Source organism: Hypomesus nipponensis, chromosome 11 (assembly GCF_054491055.1).
Source record: "Hypomesus nipponensis isolate SF chromosome 11, ASM5449105v1, whole genome shotgun sequence".
Lineage (NCBI taxonomy): Eukaryota > Metazoa > Chordata > Actinopteri > Osmeriformes > Osmeridae > Hypomesus > Hypomesus nipponensis.
Window position 1 is genome coordinate 15,053,037 of NC_140371.1, and position 23,700 is coordinate 15,076,736.

General features: G+C 47.7%; 1 protein-coding gene across 2 annotated transcripts in view; it reads right to left on the minus strand.

Moving 5' to 3' along the window:
• Positions 1-3,646: 3,646 nt before the first annotated feature.
• Positions 3,647-23,700, minus strand: part of qkib (QKI, KH domain containing, RNA binding b) — a 45,979-nt gene continuing 25,925 nt past the window's right edge. Inside the window, exons 4-7 of one of the 2 annotated variants that reach the window (XM_084709576.1) lie at positions 18,428-18,571; positions 5,937-6,024; positions 4,677-4,973; positions 3,647-3,837 (exon numbers count right to left, since the gene is read on the minus strand). In XM_084709576.1, the coding sequence (XP_084565702.1) occupies positions 3,734-3,837; positions 4,677-4,973; positions 5,937-6,024; positions 18,428-18,571 (633 nt within the window). In that variant the 3' untranslated portion in view covers positions 3,647-3,733. Of the gene's footprint in view, positions 3,838-4,063; positions 4,974-5,936; positions 6,025-18,427; positions 18,572-23,700 lie in introns of those variants that run through there. The other variant, XM_084709574.1, reaches the window with a different exon arrangement.

The window sequence follows — 23,700 nt, forward strand, 5'->3', positions numbered from 1 at the left end:
TTGGAAGGCACTCAATCCACCCTCAGCAAGATTAACCCCCCCACACGTCATCTAATAAACAAATGTTTAAATATCAAGTCTATTATAACTTTAACCTCTTCATTGCTTAACTTTGTTAAGCTTTTTTTTGATTAACTTTGTATTGTGTGAAACTGTTAATTATTGTGTCAGGGTAAATCTATGTGTGCGTGGATTGAATACCGGCCTTTGTGCAATTTCATCTGGTTGTTTCTCATTAATTTTGTCAGTGTTACCTATTCGTTACTTAGTTGTCCTTCATTATGTATTAAGGTTTGACCTTTTAGTAATAAACCCCTCATGTTTATAAATGCACTTCTTAAGTAACTTAAGTAACATTAGAGTTGTTTCTTATTGACTGTTTTAGAGTCGTTTCACAGGGAAATCACTTTCTGATCAACCATGCCCAAACTACTATATCCTTAGACCCTTTAGGATCACACGAATCTGCGTGTCGTGAGCACAGATTATAACGCAATAACTCACGTGGATGTGAAATATGCGGATGCTAACCCCCATTAAGTATCATATCGTTTTCATACTCTGTGCTGCGGTGCAGGGCTCAAGCAATGTCAAATTATATATAAAGTGCAACATGATCACTGTGCATGGATACAGTAATACATGTTAGTGGAATCATATCATCATCATAAAGCTGAAAAAGATGATGACTCACCTCTTATCAACTAAAATGAATAGATTTCACTCAAATCCATTGTTCTAGATTTTCCATAAGTTGTTATAATAACAACTTCTCAAGCACATTGCAAACCTTCACGTGATACACACATGTACACATACATATGTGATGAAGTGCTGTCGATATGTGGAAACACATTATGTAGGAAGAATATACACTACACACCTGTGGAATCCATCAATGGGGTCTAAGGATGAAGAAGAACAGGCACTGACTGACAGAATTGACAAATTTGACATTAATTCCATACTTCGTTTATGAAAACAAAATCCTAAAAAAAAAAAAAAAACGACTTAACGATATCATCTTTGCTAAGGCTTTGACTCAGTTCTGTGTGGAACTACATGGCCAGATCAACTCTTGTTCTGTGTGGGGGCGGTATATCATTTAGCGAGTAAAATCTCTGACCGTTGTGTTAATGATGGCCTGTGTTTGTTTCCCCATCTGCTGAGAACTTCAAAGTGAAGTATGCACAATGCCCGAGCTCCAGTCTACAGCCAGACAGGTCCTTTACACCCACTAAGGTTCTAAGGGACTTCAGTAGGGCGGAGGCTTTTAAAAAGAAATTTAGAATCAAAAAGACAAAAAATTTGAGGAAAATACAATCCGATTAGACAGTGAAAAAACAAATATGGCATGACAGTTTTACAACCACTTCAGTTTTGTCCCTTACAAAAAATGTGCCTGATGATCGGAACTTAATTTCTGCGTACAAATAAATACAAAAGGACTAACTTGACTGATCGGTGTTGTGTAATCATCTTTCAAAAGCTGAAGACTTAAGTGCATCAATAAATTGCAACCTTCTCATTAAACAGAGGGGGAAAGTGAAACACTGTTCTGTAAAGGGATTGTCCATTATTCTTCATAAACATCATGCCAGATCCACAAGGTCATCAAAATAATGGAGTTAAGTGAAGCTTGTTTATCTTAAATGCAAGTATGTCCGTTTGTATCTCTACTTTAATTAACATGTTTGTTTTTTTCTGTGTTTTGGTTGCTATTTATTGAAATTGAGTTTTATAGCCCTACAATCGCGGAGAAACTACTCCAGTTCTGCACCTTTTAGGTATTTTATAGGAAGGTGGGATTCCGTATGCGGCAGGGAATCCCAAACCTGGGGCGACTAGCTTCAGAAAAGTGAACATGTTGCAAAACAGATCAGGACCGACATTGCGCAGGCGTGGCTGATAAACACAAAAGCACAGGAGCTAAACTAACCTCTGTCTGCGGTCACTACCCTCTGGTAAGGATGGACCCGCATATCGTGCCTTCGAACTTTAGTAGCCACTGCACCTGCTCGGATTGCAACAACATCACCACAACAGGGATTAGGTATGAGTCATCCTTCACCATTTTCCATTAAGTCAATTAATCAGGGTTTCATATTACTACATTATATATATATATATGACCAAACACATCTAACAAATTAGGCAAATCATTAGAAAATACATGTTAAGGCACAAATTATACTCTTAATTTTTTTTTATAACAAGGAGAAATCTTGGACTTAGTAGCGTTGAATATGGAGTAACCTTGACCATAAGGATACATTGTTTCTTTAGTCCTTGTTACAGATTCACAGACATTAGGCATATTTGCACACACACACAAACACACACACAAAGAGGGAAGCTTTACTAGTCACATAATCTCAGGTCACGCATTAGGAAGTGCATCTCCAGTTATTTTTTCGTTTTTAAATATAATACTGATCACTCACTCCCTGGTCAAAGCCCAGAGATGGAAGCTTCATAGGCACATTTGCAGTAGTAAAAAATGAACAACTCTTATCAAAGAACCACAAGTAGAAAAAGGCAATGAATTAAGTGATTAGTAAAGCGAGACAGTATTGTATTGTTTTTTTTCTTCTCAAACCCAAACATAGCAGTCAGTGAAACAGTCTGGGAGGTAAGAATATGCATATGTAAACATGTTTGCGTGTGTGTGTGTGCGTGTGCGCGTGTGTGTGTGTGAAGAGAACACACATGCACACAAACACAAATACATGCATGTCATAAAGAGCTGTGTCTCTTTGGGGGAGGATAAGCCAGTGTAAACGTCAGTAGTGGGAAAGAGAGTCGAGTCTGTCTGTCTGTCTGTCTGTCTAACTGACTGTCTGACTGCTAGGCCTGGCCCAGGGTTCTTTATTCAAAGGCAGCTGTGAAACGAAAAGCGCATGTGTGTTAACACTCAGATCGGATGAGGGGCTCAGTAAGGATCCTTGAAACTCTTTTAGCCTCTCGTGGGGAAAGCCACACCTAAAGAATAAAGGAAGGGAACGGGGAATTAGTGCCAGGAGTGTCTGTCCTCTGAGAAGCAACACACAGCACCAGGCCCTACTCCAAAAGCTATTTTAGGACAGTCCATCGAAATGGTTACAAAACAGCTTTATTATTATTATTTACTGACTGTCGTTTCGAAGTGGCTACACTCAAAAAAAGTTCCGCTTCAGCCTTTTGACAAGACAGTCAGTGAGGACAGAATGTCCTAAAATCCCTTTGCGAATAAGGCCTATAGCTTTTACAGGTGACTCCCCCCCCGCCCAACCATCTCGTACCCTCCAGCCCCTGGCTTGATCCGTAACCCTAACATGACCCCCACTGACCCCTCTCCGTCCTCATGTTACCCCTCTGAAGGCCCCTGCCCCCGCCCACCCCCGCCCACCCCATCCCCTCACCCCAACCCCCTTCGAGAGATCGTGAGAAAAATGTGGGCACCTCGAGGTGGGGGGGTTTGCAGCAGTGTGGGGCTCAGTGCTTATTTGTCCCTCATCATCAGACACAGATATAGATATATGGAAGGGGGCATCAGTACACACACAGGTCAATTGGAACCGAACATGAAGAGGAAGGGCAGGCCTCCCCCAATGTGGCTTGTGGTTGTTAGAAGGGGGGGGGGGGGGGCGATGGTCGACCAGTCCAACACTTGGGAGGGGGCGGGGGTTGGGGGAGGCTGTGTGTGTGTTGTGTAAAGGGGTAGAAGGGAGGAAAAAGGTGTGTGTGCGTTTCTTTAAAATGGAGGCCGGTTGGCGGGCTCTCCGCGCTGCACAGTGATGGGAAAGTGACAGGTCTGAAAGCCCAGGTAGAGAGGCAGCTCTTCGGCCTTTGAGGACGCTGTATAGGTTACACAAGAGAAAGAGACAGGCTGTATAGGTTACACAAGAGAAAGAGACAGGGTCAAATCTTTGCCCGGGCCTTCCCTCCCCTTGATACCCCCCCTCTCCCAGTTACAACCCCCCCCCACCCTCTCTTAACAACCAGACCCAAACCAACCAACTCCCCCCCACCTACCCACCCCTCCCTCCACCCCCCCCCCCCATCCACCCTTCCAATTTGGCTGCTCCCTGCTAGGCGAGAGGGGAACACACTCGGGTGTCAGACATATGCCCGACCCAAATTGGACAAAAAAGCTGCTGTTGGCATTTTGATGCGTTGGTAGCAGTTCAAGGTTTACACTTTGCCTCTGGGTGCTGTCCCTCTTAATGGAGCCACGTTGCGTTTGTAATACGATATTTCTAATCCGATTTTCTGAAGTGCCTTAACAAAGCCATACAGCAGGGCTGGGTAAGGGGGGGGGGGAGGGAGAGAGGGGGTGGCAGAGTTGGAGGCAGCAGGGAACTGTATCAGCCCTATTCATTGATGTACAGATTTCTTTGTTTCTTTTTAAAGGCTTTTTTTTTTTAAATCACAGACATGTCTGAAAGTGAAAAGAAGGATGCTATCAAGAGCTAGAGGATTTTTTTTTTTTTTTTTTGTACAATAGGTGGCTCTTCTCTCTGAACGCTATCTCCGGTAAGGGCTTGGCCTCGCAGTCAGGTGAGGGCTCTCCTAGGAGGCGTGGCGCAGCAGCAACGTGGGTGCGGGGTTCCACTGGCCGTGGTGGGGGTGGTGGTGTTGGTGGTGGTGGGGGGGTGCGGAGGGGGGGCAGTCGCAGGGGCACGGGGCATGCTTACCTAACACCCCACTGGAGTCGATGGGGTACTCCAGGATGGAGGTGGCGGGGGCCAGCGTGTAGGGGTAATCGTAGGGCGTGGCGTATATGAGGCCCGACTCGGGCCCCTGGGGCATCAGGGTGGCGCCCGGGTGAGGCGATCCGTTGGGCATGACAGTCTGGATCTGTCGAATCAGGGGCATGATGGTGGGGCCCGCCGGGGTGGGCGTGCGCAGGGCCCCCTGGGGCAGCACTTGGTTGGGGCCGGTGATGAGGCGTGGGGCCTGGGCAGTGGCTGCAAGAGAGAAGGCGAGGGCAGCTGGAGTGAGCGGAAACACGTGGGCAGGGAGGGAGGGAGGGAGGGAGGGAGGGAGGGAGGGAGGGAGGGAGGGAGGGAGGGAGGGAGGGAGGGAGGGAGGGAGGGAGGGAGGGAGGGAGGGAGGGAGGGAGGGAGGGAGGGAGGGAGGGAGGGAGGGAGGGAGGAAAAGGGGTAGAGAGGTAGGAGGATAGAGGGATGGGGGGTGTAAAAAAGACAGAGAGGGGAAGATGTGGCAGTGGAGGGACAAAAAAAAGAGACAAACACAGGTTAGATCCCATCATGCATTGCATGTCACAACTCACACCAGGAACAAGCACATGTGCCCCGAGTAGGAAAGCCTTATCTACATACGGTGAACCAAGATTTATGTAAGTTGATTAGCATTTGACACCATAAAAAGAGTTATTCAGGAGTGATAGGCATTCACCGAAAGTTTTAGGTTGGAATCTGGCACCAAAACTGCCTGGTTGGCGTTGCTTGGGACAAACACCATGTGATTAGACTGCACAAATCTCACTGAGAGACACAAAATGGCCGCCCAGTTGGAGCCAGACAGCCTTTCTTAGCCTATGAAAGGACTCAACTCAACCCACTGCCCACCACTCTTAGGACAGCTGGGGACACCAAAGCACAATGCTCTGAAGTGAATGTAGCAAGCCAAGCACACAGTGTCCAGCTACTGTGTTCAGAACACAAACTCCCCACTTGTTGAGAATGGGGCAGTTTGAATTACACCCAGCAGCTCCCACACAGATGGACAGATACACTCACTTACACACGTCCACACGCAAACTCACACAAACAGGCGCGCACACACATACGCGCACACACACACAAACTCACACCCACGTACACGCAAACACCCGGGCTCACACACACAGACCCAACAAAAGCCGGTTGAGAGTGTCATTGCCTCGGTTCAAGGACAGAGGCACCCCAGGGGGGGATGTGACAGTAACTTACGTGACTTGATGTTGGCGTCCCTATAGGTGCCGTTGAGGATGGCCAGCTCCATCAGCTGCATCTTCTTCAGGCTGTCCTCCCCCTCCGCCTGTGCAACACACACACACACACACACACACACACACACAGACAAAGGCACCGTCACACACTGGAGCTTCACATCAACGCAGCACTTGAACACACACTCCCACACAGGCACCGTGGCTAACCATGCTTTAGACACGGCTAAGATGCAATCACATTGGCGCACACAATCACTTGACTTGTCAACACACAAACACTGCAACACAGCATGTCAGTCGTAACTTTCTATTTGACAGCATTATCCAAAACATGTACCAACATTTATCCAGCTCCTATCAGCTTCCCAAAGCGTCCCCTTTGTTTCCACTGCATGTCTTTTTAATCAAAGTAATCCATATCTAGTTTGAACAGTACTGCCACAAATGTGGGACCTGCGGGGTATCGTATCTCCCAAGAATCTTTGATATTTACATCAACTCTAATCTGAAGTCTGTGAGAATAATGTGAAGGAGATACACTTTATTCCATTTGAATCAAACTTTCTCACGTCACACAGCAATGTCTAATCTACTTGCCTGGAGCAGCAATTAACTTTTGGAGATGTAAAGCAATCTGACTTGAGTGTTTATTGTAAACGTAGCTTTTGGGGGGATATGGATCGAGAAGATGAGATGAGCTGGAAGAAGAGGGACATTGACCAGAGACAGTGAGAGAGAGAGAGAGAGAGAGAGAGAGAGAGAGAGAGAGTTAGAGAGAGAGAGAGAGAGAGAGAGAGAGAGAGAGAGAGAGAGAGAGAGAGAGAGAGAGAGAGAGAGAGAGAGAGAGAGAGAGAGATAGAGAGAGAGAGAGAGAGAGAGAGAGACAGGAAGAAGGGAGGGGGGGGGGGTTGGGGTCAGGCGGATGGGCAGACTTCCGACAAAGACTTTGAGCCAAGTCTCAAATAGCCTTGGAGGAAGAAAAAAAGTGCTCCTGTACATTCAGACGTCAATACTTTTAATAAGCTGAGTCTGAAGTGATTAATAGTCTATGGAGAAACAGCTCCAGTGAAATAAATCACCGCAAGTCTTTATTTAATCAACAAATGGCTCTCCGACCTTGAGTGATATCCGCTTCGATTCTCTCCAGAAGAACTAGCTCCAGTATGTATGTGTATGTGTGTGTGTGTGTCTTCAGGAATGTATAGGGTGTGAGATGCACATATTTTATAACTGTCCCTGTTATGGCACACTACAGCAGATGATGAGGCTATTTCATCCTTTGTCCACCTTAGTGGATGATGGCCACACGACTCTCTACTCCACCGTAACCCTGTAGTAACCGCTCTGGGCCAGTGTGTGGTGCTGTGAGTCCGTCACACCTATGCGACTGACTCGGTTCTGGCTAGAGACGCACATGTGAGAGACTGTCGGCCATGACAGTCTGGCCTCTCTCCCCTGGCTGTCAATGTTGATGGCAACAGTCAATGACTCATGTTCTCCCTGCCTGTGCCCTTCTGCTGCTGCACAAGGCCAAACCACATGTAGCACCGCTTAGAAGTCACCATTGCAGGTAGCTGCTCTTGTTTTCTTTTCCTTGCGGCTTTCATTCTTGGCTCTCTTTCCTTTGCCAAACCACTTCCTATTGAATAAATTAGTCTCTCTCAAAGTCTTGACAACCTTTTTTTCCAACTGATGTTTCCCAATCCCGGCCTTCTCCCTCTGTAGTCTCTCTATCTCTCCTCTGCACTCTCTTTCTCCCTCCTTCTGTGACAGTGTTGCCGTGGGCCCTTCCTGCTCCAATGGTGAAGCCCTGCCAAGCGCAGCCACAAAGAGACACTTTCTGTCTCTGCACTACTCACAGCGGCACAACACCGCAGAAACAACACACACCTCGACTCTGTGTGTGTGTGTGTGTCTGTGTGTGTGTGTGTGTGAGAGAGAGTATTTTCTGTCTTGTGTGTGCAATGTAGCGTGCTTGTGTTTGTTTGTTTTTTGTATGCGTGTGTGTGTGTGTGCGTGTGTGTGTGCGTGTGTGTGTGTGTGTGTGCGTGTGTGTGTGCGAGTGAGGAGTGCTGTGGGTCCATGTGTCTTGATCTGTGCTTGAAGTAAACATCAATACCAAATGGATTTCTGACCAATACAAATACTCGAGACAATACAACTATTTAATATGGTTCTCCATTTTGCTTTTGTCCTTCCTATCTCTCCTCGGGAGTGCAGCCAGTGTGTTATCCAATGGGAGGGAGAGATGGGAGGCTGCAACCTGTGAATCTAGCTGCGGCTAATCCTGCTCATAATGCCTTCCTGAGCAACAGTTAGCTGGGTTTCACTCTTAAAAAAACAAACCCTTTCAGCGCGTCTCCCATCATTGTGCACAGGCTTTTGAATGGTTGAAATTATTATGCTGAATCGAGATTCCTATTGGCACTGGTTCCATTCAGACGTTTTGAGTGGTGAATGCATGTCCATGTGGTATTGGCTGGCAAAGTCAAGTCATACTGATAATCTGCATTCTAGATCCTAAAGGGATGAGGCAAACATCCATACATCCATCCCTAAAGGACCAAATCATGGTGCTTTATACGGACATCGGAAAAAAAAACATTGTTATGGTTAACATTTCAGTTGGGACATATACTTGTTACAACAAAGGTTGTAGGTCCTGCAGTGTTAATCTTGCGTCATTAAGGCAGTACCACTACAAAATGACTTTGGCACACTTCAGTTATGAGCACTAGGCTTTGATGAGTTTGGTGGGGGGGGTCAACTGAGTGAGTATGAGGTGAAATCAAAGCTGAAACTCTGTTGAAGTAAACAATCGACAGGAGACAGTCAAAATGACACCGCTTATAACGTACACCTTTTAACAACTGTGTCCTGTGCCTAGAGATATAAATAGAGCACATGCCAGAGTCAACACACTTCAAAGTGATAGCTGTCGGTGCCAACTGTACGTTCATGTGTGCGTGTGTGTGGTGTGTGTGCGTGTGTTGTGTGTGTGTTGTGTGTGTGTGTGTGGCTCCTGTGTGGCCCTTTCACTTTTGGGAGTCTGCTCAGACCAGGCAGTGTGGAATGCTTTTTATGTCAGCTTGCATAAAGAGAAATAATTCTGCTGCTATTCAGGCTGGGATCACTATGACCTTTGAAACACAATGACTGCCAGCCTACCACTTTCCATCACAGCTTGTCAGGATGACTCTCGGCCTCGCTCTCTCTTTCTCGCTCTCTCTTTCTCGCTCTCTCTTTCTCTCTTTCCACTCCTTCACCCCACCCTCTCAGCGACTCCTCTAATTTAAATATTTGTATTTATTTTCTACTTTTTGATTTCTCCCCCCTTTCTGTTCCAGTCCACGTTTCCAGTCTGTCTCAGTTTGAGACAAGCACGCAACACTATTTTGGGATGTGTTCGCCGATTGCTTCTAGATAAAGTACCATTATCTACGCCCCATCTAAGGCTTCTTCACTGACTGATGCATTTCCATTGTCCTGGTTTCCACCAATATTGTGTGCAAATGGAAACGGTAAACAAAAAACACCTCATTCCCTACAATACAAATTCCTATAAACTTTTTATGGTTGCGATTTTAATTAGATCGCTGTTCCCATCCTCTGTATGCAGCTGATTAATGACATGAAACCAATGCAAAGTTGATTGAAGGGGGTGATAAAAGTCATTAATGTGGTGGTAAAAGGAGTTCTGGAGTGACCATTACAACATGAATGCCGTTTTTACCATCTGACTCCCCCTCTTTAAAGGGCAAGGGCGCCAGACTGCGCCCGTCAAACCAGACGAGCGATCCTATAGGCTCTCACGGAGGAGGAAGGGCACAGCTGCCTTCTAATTGGCCAGATAAGGACACAGAAGAGGACACGGGTGGAAACCGGACGCCTCTCTGTCTCTCCAACCCCCACCTTCCATCCCAATCCCCGCCCACCCCCCCCCAGCCCCTTCTCTCGTTCTCTCTCTCTCTACAGGCCTCCAGGAACCATTCCCACTCTTAGTGAGTACAGCTGCTCTCTCTGAACACCCCCCCCCCCCTCCCCCTCCCTCCCTCTGCGCTGGCACGGAGCCACGTTGTCGCCTCATCCTCTCATGCCTTTCTTTCCTGTCTCTCCGAAACCAGAACGGACGCCTTGGACCTGTTTCCGAGCGGAGGAAGCGCTCAATGTGGCTGGTCTCTGCAGAGTGGAGGGTGTGGGAGTCGGAGCAGCCAATAGGACCGGCTATAGGAGGAAGCACTGATGAGGGCCCAGTTTGGCCGGGACTCAGTCAACAGGGGCTGTTCCAGAGACACAGTCACACTGGGACTTGCATTAATTACACTGCAGCTGGAGACACGCATGGGTGTGTTTATGCGGTGTGTGTGTGTGTGTGTGTGTGTGTACTCCTCCCACCCGTCCAGCTGAGCCTTGGCAGACCGACGTTGTTGCTGATCCGAACGCTGGAAGGTCCTGTTTCCTGTTAGTTTTTACACACACACATCCACATCCACACACACACACACATACAGTATATGCGCGCACTGACACATACACAAGACACCGTGTTTACATCAAAGACCACAACGTGATCAAGAACTTGGGCAAACAGTGGCGACGGGATCGTCAACAAGTTACACAACTTTGTTCCTCCGACTCTTGTTGCATTGATAAGAGAGTTTCATTTTGTCACGGCTGCAACAACAAAGTGTGTCGGGTCAGCCCTTTGTCTCTGCACTCACCCAATGAGGAGAGATGAGGAGGGTAAAATTAGCCTTCAGGTTATTCTCAGAACCGGGTGGGGGGGTGTGGAGAAGTATTTCCTGATGAGACGGGACATGGGTGAGGGTCGGTAGGAAAGAAAGGAGGGGCGATGAGTGTGTGTGTGTGTGTTTGTGTAAGAAGGGTGTGTGTTAAGGAGCTGTAGACAGAATGTCGTCGGCCTATATCAGCTATACCGCGATAACCTTTCTGTACATTCACAACTAAGTGCTTGCATTCAGAGCTGTGCGCGCTTGGAGTCATTCCTTTCACTTAACGCGAGTTGAGAGCGCACGTCTGTGCACATTTGCATACGGGTGTGTCGGGTGTTTTGTGCGTGTGCGGCAGAGAGTGAGAGAGAGTTTGTGAGTGCATCTGCGTACACGTTCGTTTGGGAACTGGGAGGGAATTCAAAGTCGTCGTAGGTCAGGGGGCGGGGTAGGGGTTTAAAGAAGCGTTGGTTCGGCATCTCATAGGATAATCTCTCCCCCAGTTCCCTGCTCCGCCTTGGCTCATGGAGCCTTCATCTTAATTGGCTTTGAGGGGAAAAAGAGTTGTGGTGGTGATGGTGTTGGGGTTAGGAGGGAGGGGGGGGGGGGGCAGGGGGCTGTCCCCCTGTGCACAGGGGTGGGATCACTGCATGCTAATAGGCTAATCTGACGGAATGCATGGACGCAAGCCAATCAGTTGTGACTGTAGGACATTTTGTCCGAGAGGCAGGGATGATAAAGTGGTCGACGATGAATAGGACCAATAAATAATAATAATGAACAGTATAGTTTGACGTTAGTCTACACGTATTGAAAGTGTCTGTGGGCGTAGTAGAGATGCATGCTGCATTCACTACAGCAGCAGGGGGTCATTTCATTCTACTTGTCATCAAGGCTGTAGAAGTTTACACTTAGCCATGGTGATAGTTATGCTGTGAAGCTGTATGTTTCAGCTGAAAAACGATCAATGACTGAGGACAGAGGAGAGCTAAAATAAAGATACAAAATGCGGCGAAATAATCATTCAACTATAAGTTTAAGTACGTCTGTAGACTAAGCCTTGTGGATTTGCCTTACACAACCACACCATTCACTGATACACACACAAATGCCCACAGATAAACACACATACACCCGCGCAGACACAAACGCAAATGCACGCAGCACACAGACACACTAATATCCAAAAGGCATACACTACAGTGTTATCGCAGTACACTCTGGGGTACCTTTAGCTCACCAGAGCAAAGATGAGTCATGAGGAGGGGGATAAACTCATTAACTGAAGCATTTTGAAAATGATAGAATTCAAACATTCTCCCTTCAGCATACGACCAGTGGTTCTGCAGCCGCCTGTCGACTACATTTACACAGACGCATGCACACAGACACACGCTCACAGATACGCACACAAACACGTATGCAAGCACACGCATATATAAACACAAACACACACGCGCACACACACACACAGGATTCGGGTCCCTAATCTTTAAACAAGGGCCCTCTAACTGTGTGCTGATGTCTGGCTTCGCCTGGGAAAAAAAAAGATTTGAAGAGATTTCTGCCTTTAAATATGCATAGGCTTGTTCATTATTCATTTCCAAGCAGCATTCTAATTTTCCGTCTCATGGTGGTGAAATTGCTGCACATCGGCAGATAAGAATGTAAGCCACGATCTCCATATCTGAACAAAACACTCTTGATAGTGATGTTGAAGTATATTGATACAGCTCAGATTACTGTGAGAGCACACTAGAGAAATGACTTCCCGTGGAGCGATACCACTAGCCTATCTGCTCAGACGGAAGTATGGAAACTAGGAACTTTCTTCATCAGAGCAAGTGCGTGGAAGAGACTTTGAAGGTGTAAAAGAGTTAAGATCTAAATTAATCAAGTTGTTAGTGACGTTCCTTTCATGTCTGAAAGCCAGCAAAAACACAACCCAACACATTGTTTGCATAACTGTATACATAATACGATTAACCCCATTTTTGGACACCGTCACAAATGTGAGTCCTTAGAATAATATGGAAAGTACTGTGAGCCAGTCATTTGCTGTCTTTTCGAGCTGTATACTCACATTTAACACATTTTTGCAACGCATAAAAAAGCCTTCATTCCTGACATTGAACAAAACACCACAATGGCATATGAGTCAAGCGTGCCATGACACAATAATAGCCTTGCACAGAGGAACGAGCACCATGCCGCTTCTTGACAGAAGGTGAATGTTCTTGACGGGGCCTTTATTTCCGAGGTGACATTTTCGTTTCATGCGCTCGAGGCTGGCAGCTGCTGAAACGCCATATCTAAGCAAAACAGAAAATCTGCTGGAAGTGCTGGATTCATTCCTGAGATCACCCCCCCCCCTCCACACACACACACACACTCTCACACACACACACACACACACACATACACACCCGTCAGCTCACTAAACACATTATAGTTATTTTTTCTCAACAGATCTAATCCCAGGCTAACACAGTGGTGGGGGGGAAAGGGTGGGGAGGGACATGGGGAGCAGTAGGGTGAGGATGGAGATGGACAGCTTGTTTCCCAGAGTCTGGGGGGTCCTGTCTCTACCCTGGCGGCGGCCCCCGCCTCAAACAGTCTGAAAACAGGGGCCGTTTGGAGAGGAATTCAAGCCTCTCTCTTTACAGTCACATGACCCGGGCTCTTTTGAAGGCCTGGTCGATGAGGGCCACTCAACAGGTTGCCAAGGAGACACATTTTCTAGCCTCATTCACCCCCCTTTTACTCCCCCCTATTCTCTATGTGGACCCCCAAATGTAAGGGGGGGGGGGAGAAGGGAGGGAGAGGAGGAGGGAGTTGGGCGAGTTCCCAAATGCTCAGGGTGGGGTGGGTCATCATACTGGATTGATCCAGAGAAGGTTCTAGAGAAAAGAAACATTTGTAAATGGTGGGAAGGAGACAGAGTATCTATGCATGACAGAGCATGATTTAGAGTGTATGAGCGAGAGTGTGTGTGAGAGTGGAGGAAACAGAGACAGACAGCAAGAGGGAGGGATAGAGTGAAAGAGAGAAAGAAGAAGAAAGAAGGAGAAAGAAGGAGAAAGAGGGCGAGAGAGAGAGAGCCGAAGAGAGAGAGAGAGAGAGAGAGAGAGAGAGAGAGAGAGAGAGAGAGAGAGAGAGAGAGAGAGAGAGAGAGAGAGAGAGAGAGAGAGAGAGATGAACTCTGGGAGTGAGGGGAAGGGGCTAGAGCCCCACAGAGAGCATTATCCGGCCCTGCAAGAGAACACAGCCCAGCTCAGGATTTCCACCCTCCAGTTGTAAACAAAGCTTCTTTTGATGCTCTTTCAGCCTCAAAGACCTGGATGACTACTCAATCATGTGACCAGGGAAGAGGTCCCCGCTGTTCACACATGCAAGAACTAGAGCCTGACACACACACACACACACACACACACACATAGACACGCATTTACTGATGTGTATCAGAATCCATACAATCATCCACACACATACGCATGTGTTCACTCACACATCGACACACACACACAACCACACACACAAACACACACACAGACACAGTCACACAGGCCTAACCACCCACCACTACTCGTAGACACATTCATGCACCCAGCAGCACACACAGACACACACACAGACACACACACAGACACACACCCACACACACACACAAATCTGAACTCTGTTGAGCCAGTGTCCCTCCCTCCTCTACGGTTCTCTCTCTCCACTCTCGGCAGCGAGCAATAGAAAAACATGTCATGCTAGAGAGAGCCTATTGTGCTGCTCAGGGAGCAGATGGGAACTCCCACCAACCAGTGGGCTTTTGTTCCCCCTTCTCTCCTCACTCTGGGTACAACAAGAGCACGAATACCCATACACTTCCCCTCTCTATCACTCTCTTTCTTTTTTTCTTTCTTTCTTTCTTCTCTTTATCTCTCTCTCTATCTCTCTCTCTTGCCTAAATAACGGGTGACTTGATTCTGCCTTGGCCCTGCTACACCAGAATTGATCAGAGTCAAGTTCCCAGACCCTTCGGGAACTAGAAGGGAGGGCTACAGTCTTTCAGAACTCTGATTGGTAGGGAGGAAAGAATCCAGGCTGTCTCTTAACACTGTCTCTCCAGGGGCATGCAGGGAAATCCCTCCAGTGAAAACCTACAAACTGGAACACCACCGAAAACCTTCAGACAGAGGGTGTGTGTGTTAAGACAGAAAGAGGCGGAAATATAGAACGGGGGGTACAGAGACAGATAGAAAGAGAAAAACATAGAGGAGAGAGCAAGAGAAAGAGGGGTAGAGAGAGAGAGAGACAGAGAGAGAGAGGGTGGGGGGGGAATTGACATGCTATGGGTAGGCTGTGAGTAAAAGTGTGCGTGTGATTCGTAGAATACCTGTGAGAGAAGTTGTCGGGAGAGTGAGAGTTTGCAGACAGGTTTGAGGGAATCCGTGAGGAAGCACACTAGAGCCAGAGTTCGAATAGCACTGAAAGGGTCTCAGTGAGTGAAATAGAAAGGTGACTAAAAGGGGAGCTGGAGCGAATTGGCCCGCTGTTACCCTCCAGACAGTCATGTGTTTAATAAAAACTGTCCACCGAAGATGTCTCACAGCAGAAGGGATAAGGAGGACTGACTGACGGCTTGGGTCAGCTCTAGAAGATTCTGGTCCCAGCAGTGTGTGTGTGTGCGCACGTGTGTGTGTTTGCTCAGGTTTGACTACGATCAAATATTAAACCGCCACAGCTGGGCAAGCCTACAGGGTGGGTAGAGTAGACACACATACACACACACACACAAACACACACCATTTGAATCCCACTTTATCTTAAGGCTGTGACAATTAGAGCAGGCTCTATCTGTCAAGCAGGCGGGGCCAGGAGCCATGGCGGGCCCCCGTTGATAGACAGGACTTTAATTAAAGTGGTCCCTTCAGCGCCAGAATGCTTAGCACCTAGCCTTGGTACTACCATTACTACCGGGAAGACACTGGGAGGAAGAGGAGAGGTAAGGAGAGGAGACCACCTCGAGAGGTTTTTTCACTGATCTCTGATCAGTGTTGAAAGTGAAGCAACAATGGCGTGGACGTGTCCTCTCCAACCATCAATCTACTATAAACACTATCTAAAAGGAGAACAGCACTATCAGTCTGTCTGTCTGTCTGTCTGTCTGTCTGTCTGTCTGTCTGTCTGTCTGTCTGTCTGTCTCTCTCTCTCTCTCTCTCTCTCTCTCTCTCTCTCTCTCTCTCTCTCTGTCGCTCTCTCTGTCGCTCTCTCTGTCGCTCCGCTCCGCTGATGATGAGGATGAAGAGGATGATGATGAATGTTGATGATTTGGGGGAGAATCTCAACAGGGTCCACACTTCCCTTCTGGAAAGCATGGCCTTCATGCACGGCCTGGGCCGCAGAGGCTGCATAACTGGGATGCACAATTGCAGGGAAAGGAAAACCCCTTTCCTGACAGCTTCCCCCGATTCACACTGACGGGGAGATCGAGCGAGGGCCTCGCTGTTTCCCGGCCAGAGTCAGCATAGCGATACACCGCTATCTGTCTCCTACATGGCGAGAGATATCTCCACTGGCCTGATCGTTAGTCTCTCCGCTGGCCAACCGAGTCGGAATGTCACCCAATGTGTTCAATCTGTATGTAAATTTCGGCGCGGATTATGTCGCTCTTTAGGGGAGTTAGAGAGGGAAAGCTGCTGGCTGTTATCTTTACACAAACAGAGGGAAAAACACATCCCCTTCTCATTTCTTTGTCTGTGACAAGTCCCCCAGGGGTGAGAACGGCCCCGGTAATGGGTTTTACCACAGGGGTGGAGAGGAGTTCACTTCTGCATCCCCCCCCACACGCACGCACACACACACACACACACACACACACACACACACACACACACACACACATACAAACACACACAGTGGAACAGCCCTATCAATGAGATTCCAGGCGATGCTCATAGGAGAATAGATGTGTAGCATGTGTGTGTGGGTCTCTGTGTGTATGTGAGCTGGAGGCTGTTGATATGATAACCAGAGCACTGTTGCAGTAGGAGCCCGGGGAGAGTGACATCCCTATTCTAGGTGGCCGGAGGGCAGTTGCCATGGCAGCCCGGGGAGGCGGAGTCACACAGGCTTTCTTCCTCCTGATGTGGCCCATCTGAGAGAAGATGGCACATGGTCTCAACCCAGCCAGAATACACGATTAGCCCCAGCTGCAAGAGGTCCACACAAACTCCACTCTGTTACCACACAGAAACCTAATGACCACAATCACAACCAAGCCACAAGACGTTTGCGCCTTCAGAGTTTCGGTGCTTTTCAAACAAACTCCTCAGTCTTGGACCTCTTCATCCCTTGAGAATGGACACCATGTCCTGTGATAATGATCACCTGACCCCCTATGTCATTTCCCCCGTTTCTGTTCCTAATTAAACAGTGATTAACTCGTTTCCTTGAAATCAGCCTGTGCCTCACTAACACAGTGGGTAACATCTCCCTCTTAATTACAGCAGAGACATAAATACCACATCCTACCAGTGCTGGCCCCAACCAGCCCTGTATTAGGGTCCTTGACCTGGCCTGTCTTGTGTTTTTCATTCATTTATGGATAGTAATTTGATCAATGAGACCAGCTACACTGGCTGGTCATGCTCTCTGGGTTAAAGGCCTGGTCAGGTCTGGGTATGACAGCTTTCACAACAAACTAGACAGCTACCGAGACTGTAGCTGAGTCACATGAGCTCACACACACACACACACACACACACACATGCACACTAATACACACACACAGGTACACACACACAGAGATACACACATCAGACAGACAGAGGACAATTGTTCTTCCTCCAGGGGACATAACAGGTGTGTTTGGGGACGTGGGGTTAGCAGGATGTGGAAACATGCTAAGTATCTATTGGCTGGGTGATACAGTGAAGGAGACTTGTAATATGATAAACAGATTGTGTCACAGGTGAATCATTTGGCTGACCCCTTGAGCCTCTCTGTTTCACTTCTCCGTCTTCACTATTTACTTTCTATCTCTCGTGACTGAATACATGTACATGAATACACAAGATCTTCGTGAACTTCCACGTGAGACTGTATGGCAATTCTTTGCGTCATCGGAGCCCACAAGACTACTCAAGTCAGTGAGTTGCCATGCTTTGGTAATGGACCAAAATAACTCCCTCCTTGAGCTCTGTTGAGGATGGGGAAGCGCGTCAACAACAGCAGACTGAGATTACGCCATCCTGTAGGCTTCTGAAGACACTTCCCTTTTCCAGTGTTTTCACTTCCTGTTCACCAAGTCACATCAAGGAAATGAAAGGTGGAAAGTTTGGATCAGCATAAATACAAACTCTCACGCGGCTAAAGCAAACAGCGCAAAACTCTGCCAGTGTCCCTGCCGAAGGAAATAATCTGATGACAGATTGTGGATCACAGCTGTCTGTCTCAGGAAGATTGTGTCTCGTGATTCACAACTGACTACTCTAGAATGGCAATCAGTGGCAATTGGTTTTTAAAGGGCAATAGCTTTTGAATAGCGGGATAAAGTCATTTTTATGAGGTTCCTGTTAACATGGGGTGTGAGAGAAAGAATCGAGACAGATCAACTCAATAAAACAAATAAAAAAAACTAACCACTGCCTATGACATCATGCCAATCTTTTCACCATCTCAACCATGTAGGGGGTCAAACAGGAAGTCTGCATCATGGGACACCAGTGACAGGAAGTGACCCGGAGAGGGGGGCGGGGTGACTCACCGCAGGCACCAGTAGTTTGTTGACCTCCTCCACGGCCCGCTTCAGCTTGATCTCGGCCCGGTTCTGTGCGTCCTCCACCGTGATGAGGACGTGCAGGTCCTCGTTGAGGTGTTCCCAGTTGGGCTTGCCTCGGTTCTGCTCCTCCTGAGGGATAGATAACACAGGTTACAGAGCGGCTAGTGGGTATGTGCTGTTAGTCAGTGTGTATCCAGCATGTATTTCTATATTGTACAGTGTTTTTGAAATAGATCAATGGTAGATATGCCACTGAGAGCGGTATAAACTTGCTACCCCTGAGTACAACATATAGGAACAATTTGTTTAAAAGAAAAAAAAATCTCACAAAATTCCAACTAAGCCACCCATGCATCAAAGGTTTGGTTTCTACTGGCATGGGAACGTGTGAGAGTGGTAGCCCGGGGAGACAATACCCCCCACCCCCCCAACACACATACTAAGCCCCTGCTGGATGAACCTGTTGAACTCACATTCCTTAGTGACCTCAGAGACACCGAGGGGAGAGGGAATGGAACTGTCTCTTTTCCTTTATTCTATAAAGCTTAGCTGTTCAAAATTAGTCCAGAATAGCCCTGGTTACTTAGTGGGAAGCTGAAAGTGTCTGTCTGGGTCAAACAATGGCGGTCAATGGGAGACCGGAAGGAGGTTAAACAATGTCACTGGCCATTCCGTGTCTTTACTCCAAACGGAACAATACCGTCACACATGAGTTTCTAAAGTCATGGACATACATAAACATTCCATATTATAATCTCCATAGTGCCAACTTAATGCCACTGTCTCAACCAAGGAGCATCATTCAGGATTGTTCTCTCCAGCTTGGCTAGCGCACTACAGTACAGGACAACTCAGCTCACCTTATTACAGTTCAGCTTCCTAATGTGAAACCTTTTAAATGGGGAGTTTACTGACACTAAAAGTTCAAACATGACTCCAAACAAGACTAAGACAACACCAGGGAGTCGCGCATGTTCTCCCCTGCTTCCTTGTCAACATTGTAAAGAACTAACAAAATCCCGCCCTTTCCAAAGACGGCACACAAACAAACAAACAACAGATAAAACAAACAGAAAGCAAGAGTATGGGAGTAGACTGGGTTTTGATCTGCCTAAACCCATGACACCGTGAAGGAAGACGGGACGCCCAGCACATGACATCAAAGGTGAGGCTCCTTCACAAAGGGGAGCGTACCTAACTTACCTCACTGGAGCACAAAGAGAGAAAGAGAGAGCGTGTGGGAGAGAGAGAAAGAGAGAGAGAGGCATAGAAAAAACAGCACCACCCCAACATCACATACACAGACACACACACACACACACAGTACTTTGGGGAGAGATGAGGGAAGGGGGGCGGTGTTGTTAGGGTGCAAAAATACTTTTACAATTATTTTAGGAAAGGCTGGGTCACATGGGAAAGGGCATCGCTATGACTACGGCATCTTTCCTTTGATCTCCTACCTTTTGAACCGGAGAAAAACGCTTATGCTGAGAATAAGAAAAAAAGATAAAACATACGAGTCTAATTAGCTTTGTCACAAGAATAAATTGAGGCCATGTACCATATTTAACCACCCCCTGTCTCGCTCCGCTTCCTTGTCTTCTGTCTGTCACACACACACTGTGGATTCTTCTCATGGTGCTCTCGAATGAAAGAAAAACGACATCCGAATCATACCACAATCAAATATGCTAAGACAAAGCCATTTTCCTCTTAAAGTTACAAATCGGATGGCCAGCAATCTGTGATTGTGCTTCTCCATCTGAAATGGATTTTCATCAAGTGTGTATTGTGCCCCTTGGGGGGAAAAGGAAAGATCAGTCAAGGACTAAAAAAGGGTTGTCTCCACAAACATGACGTCTCCCCTCACCATTCCAAGACTGGAATTGGACAATCGCTGTGGTGTGTTCTACAATGATCATTTGTAATCCTACTGAAGGACTCAGAGTGCTGTCGCCAGATAAACACATTATCACCTCACAAGCAGAGGTATAAATCACACATAAGTGCGATCATTCACGTATCCATCTCAACAGAGAAATGACATGGCGCAAAGCAAAACATTGTGATTACTTCATGCTCTGGTGCTCTCTCTCCCTCGCCCCCTCCACTTTCCCCTGGCTTGTATTACTTTCTCATGACAAGCACTAAAAATTGATCCCCAGCGTCTAGCTGTCACAGACCAGCCAGCCCACCCACTGACACGCCATCAATAACAGCACAGGAGTGTGTGCGTGCAGTTGTGTGTGTGTATGTGTGTGTGCCTATACGCGGGTGTCATACGCTCTGTGTCTGGACAACAGTGTACACTTTTCTTTGGTTCTGCCTCCCCGTCCTCTTTCCCTTCCTCTTCCTTTTCCTGCGCTCTCTTCATCGAGGAGGGGGAGAAGGGGTGGGGGGGTGGGGTTGGAATGGTGGTAGTCAAGGTGATGTGCCCCACCCCCTCCCAGCGTCCACCCCAGCTGGGTGTCCCCTCCACGGAGCCTCTCTAAATTCCTCTTGCTCTCCCCCCTCTCTCTTTCCCTCTCCATCTTTCACCCTGCTCCCCTTCTTTGGTTTTGCCACTCCGTTCCCCCACCTCTCTCTCTCTCTCTCTCTCTCTCTCTCTCTCTCTCTCTCTCTCTCTCTCTCTCTCTCTCTCTCTCTCTCTGTCTCTCTCTCTTTCTCTGTCTCTTCTTCTCTTTCTCTGGTCACAGACGCAGACTTTGGGCTCTTAACCATTACCATAAATCCCTAAGTCTACTCTTTTGTAATCCCCAGCCAGGCAATAAGGCCCAGTGTGGAGGCCAGCCACCAGACCCCACAAAGACACAGTGAGGGACAGCACAGGAAGCCAGGCCAACATGACAGCGAGGAGGAAGACTAATTGGGTAGACTGGGGAGAGTGGGGCGGATGAAGTGTGGGCGGGGGGGGGGGGGGGGGGGATACTATGGGACCTTAGCAAGGTTCCAAGAAAAGAAAAGGTAAAAAATCAGTGTAAATGTAAATGTCCGTGTGTGTGTGAGAGAAAGAGAGTCAGAGAAAGAGAGGAAGCATATGTGTTCATTCCCACATGGCTGTGTTCAGGCCCCCGTCCAAACCCTGCGTATGTGTGTGAACCAAAAAGAAAAACATTCCTTATCGCTTGGCAGCAGTCCTAATAACCACCTTCCCCCAGTGAGCCAGTGCTGTAATGAGATGTAAAGGAGGTCTTGGGTCGTACCACCTGTAGACTCAGTGAGGCGGAGGCGGGTGGATATCTTGCCCAGAAAGGTTAATCAAGGTGAACACCTCCATTCACCTTCAAAGCTGGCAGATATTGGGGTGACTGACGGCAGTTGTAATAGCCAGAGAGAGGGGGTTTGTGAGGCATGTGGGGGAGGCCATCAACACTGAGCGTGCTCATCATGTCAGTGTCAAAGATCACTCTTTATGTCCGAGTGAGAAAGAGGCAGAGTGAATACATATGTCTCTACGTTCAGGTTCATGGAACTCAAGCTGTTTTTTGGGGGGAGGTGCTGGGGGGGGGGGGGGGGGGGAGTTGGGGGGGAGGGCATCTAAGTTTTTCAAACCAATTCTAGAGTTAAGTTTCAGATTAAAATATAGGCTATACAATATTTATTATTATTCAGAATAGTTACAATAGTCTGGGGCTTCTTGTCTGTGTCTCTGTGGTACTCTGAGGTAGCTAGCTATCTGGGTCAACCTGCTACTGTTAACGTCCTGATTGAATGTAATCTCACCATCCTCGACACATGATACAGTAGTGGCTCTGGTGTGAATGAGGGGTGGAGACCACCCTGTTCCCCGACACACACACACACATACACAAAACACACACCATTATTGTATACACCTTCCCCAACCCATCCACACACACACACACACACACACAGGGTAGTGATTTTAGGTCAGGGGAACATAGCTGGCAGAATAAGACTGGTGCTGTTCTCTGAAATCCAGACGACTTCTTGATTGTGTAAAAGCTTTGTGACATCAAAGCTCCTTGTTCCAGGATTTGAAGTGGGGAACAAAAAGCTAGGGTTAGGCTAGTTCTCCGCTACAGAACTCTCGGTTGCAACATTCCAGCGCCGAACTCCATCCACAATGAGGATTACACCCCTCCCCCCACGCCTCAACACCCCCCGCATGCATCCCACACAATGTGACAAAATGTGCGCAAACTAACACTTGCTTTTTTTTGGACAGTCATAGTGAATGCCGTTACATAAGTACGGTATGTTAGTCGTTTTGTACACAACAACTCAGTAGTAGCCAGGCTTCTGCTGTTACTAAGCTGAAGCAAGCTCAAAGTGTGTCCCAAGGGCTGAGGCTGAACTGCTGAGATATTGCTGTTGACTAATGTGGGGATAGTAATTAGGAGGGCTTTTAGCATTCAGCTACTCGAGGTAACTCCACAGGTAATTCAAAGCACTGCACAATAAGATAGCTGTGAGTTTGAAGCTGCCACTGTTGATGTTGCATAATGTTACCGATGTTCATTTCCCCACCCATGGTACCACGTCTGCAAGACAATAACCCAATAAGTATGCAGATTGTTTCTTCCTAATAACGACAGAAGTAAGTCAGATTCTTGCAACGAAAGCATAAAAAATCCCCCCTCCTCCCCACACACACATCCACAAACACAACCCTCCAGCTCCCTATCTCAGTGTCTAGGTGGTATGGCAGCTCTCAGCTCTGAAACAGAGGGTCCAGCCTGGCCTGTCTGAGAGGAGCGATGTGTGATGAGGCTGGAACAGTCCTCGTAACAGTCCTAGCCAGCGGGCCTGTGTGAGAACAGAGCCGAACACGGCCTTCGCTAGCAGCTACTGTCAGGACAATGGTGATGTCAACCACCGGGAGGTTGAGACCTCCCTGGCTCTCTCTCTCTCTCCCCTGGGCTCTCGACATGGAGGCCACAGAGGGAGGGATAGGGTGGGGGTTCTGTTCACAGTAGACGCCAGTGGTGGACCCCACTGTTGGACTCAGCGTTGGACTCTGCTGTCGGCCCCCAGGGTCGGCCCCTACCGAGCACCTGACTGTCGGCACCAGCACCCCCCCCCCCCCCCGGCTGAGTCATCCAGTGGCTTGGTTTTCAGAGCAACACAAAAGATAGAAAGCCAAATAAACACTGACATTTTCGGAGTGACAAGCCTGTCTTGCAAAATAGATTTTTCCTTTCAATGACTTGTTTTCTCATTCAGCTGCTGGGCACGTGTCTTTGTTGGTTGTATGACTACAGTCTCTCAACGCACAATAATTGAATATGAACCAT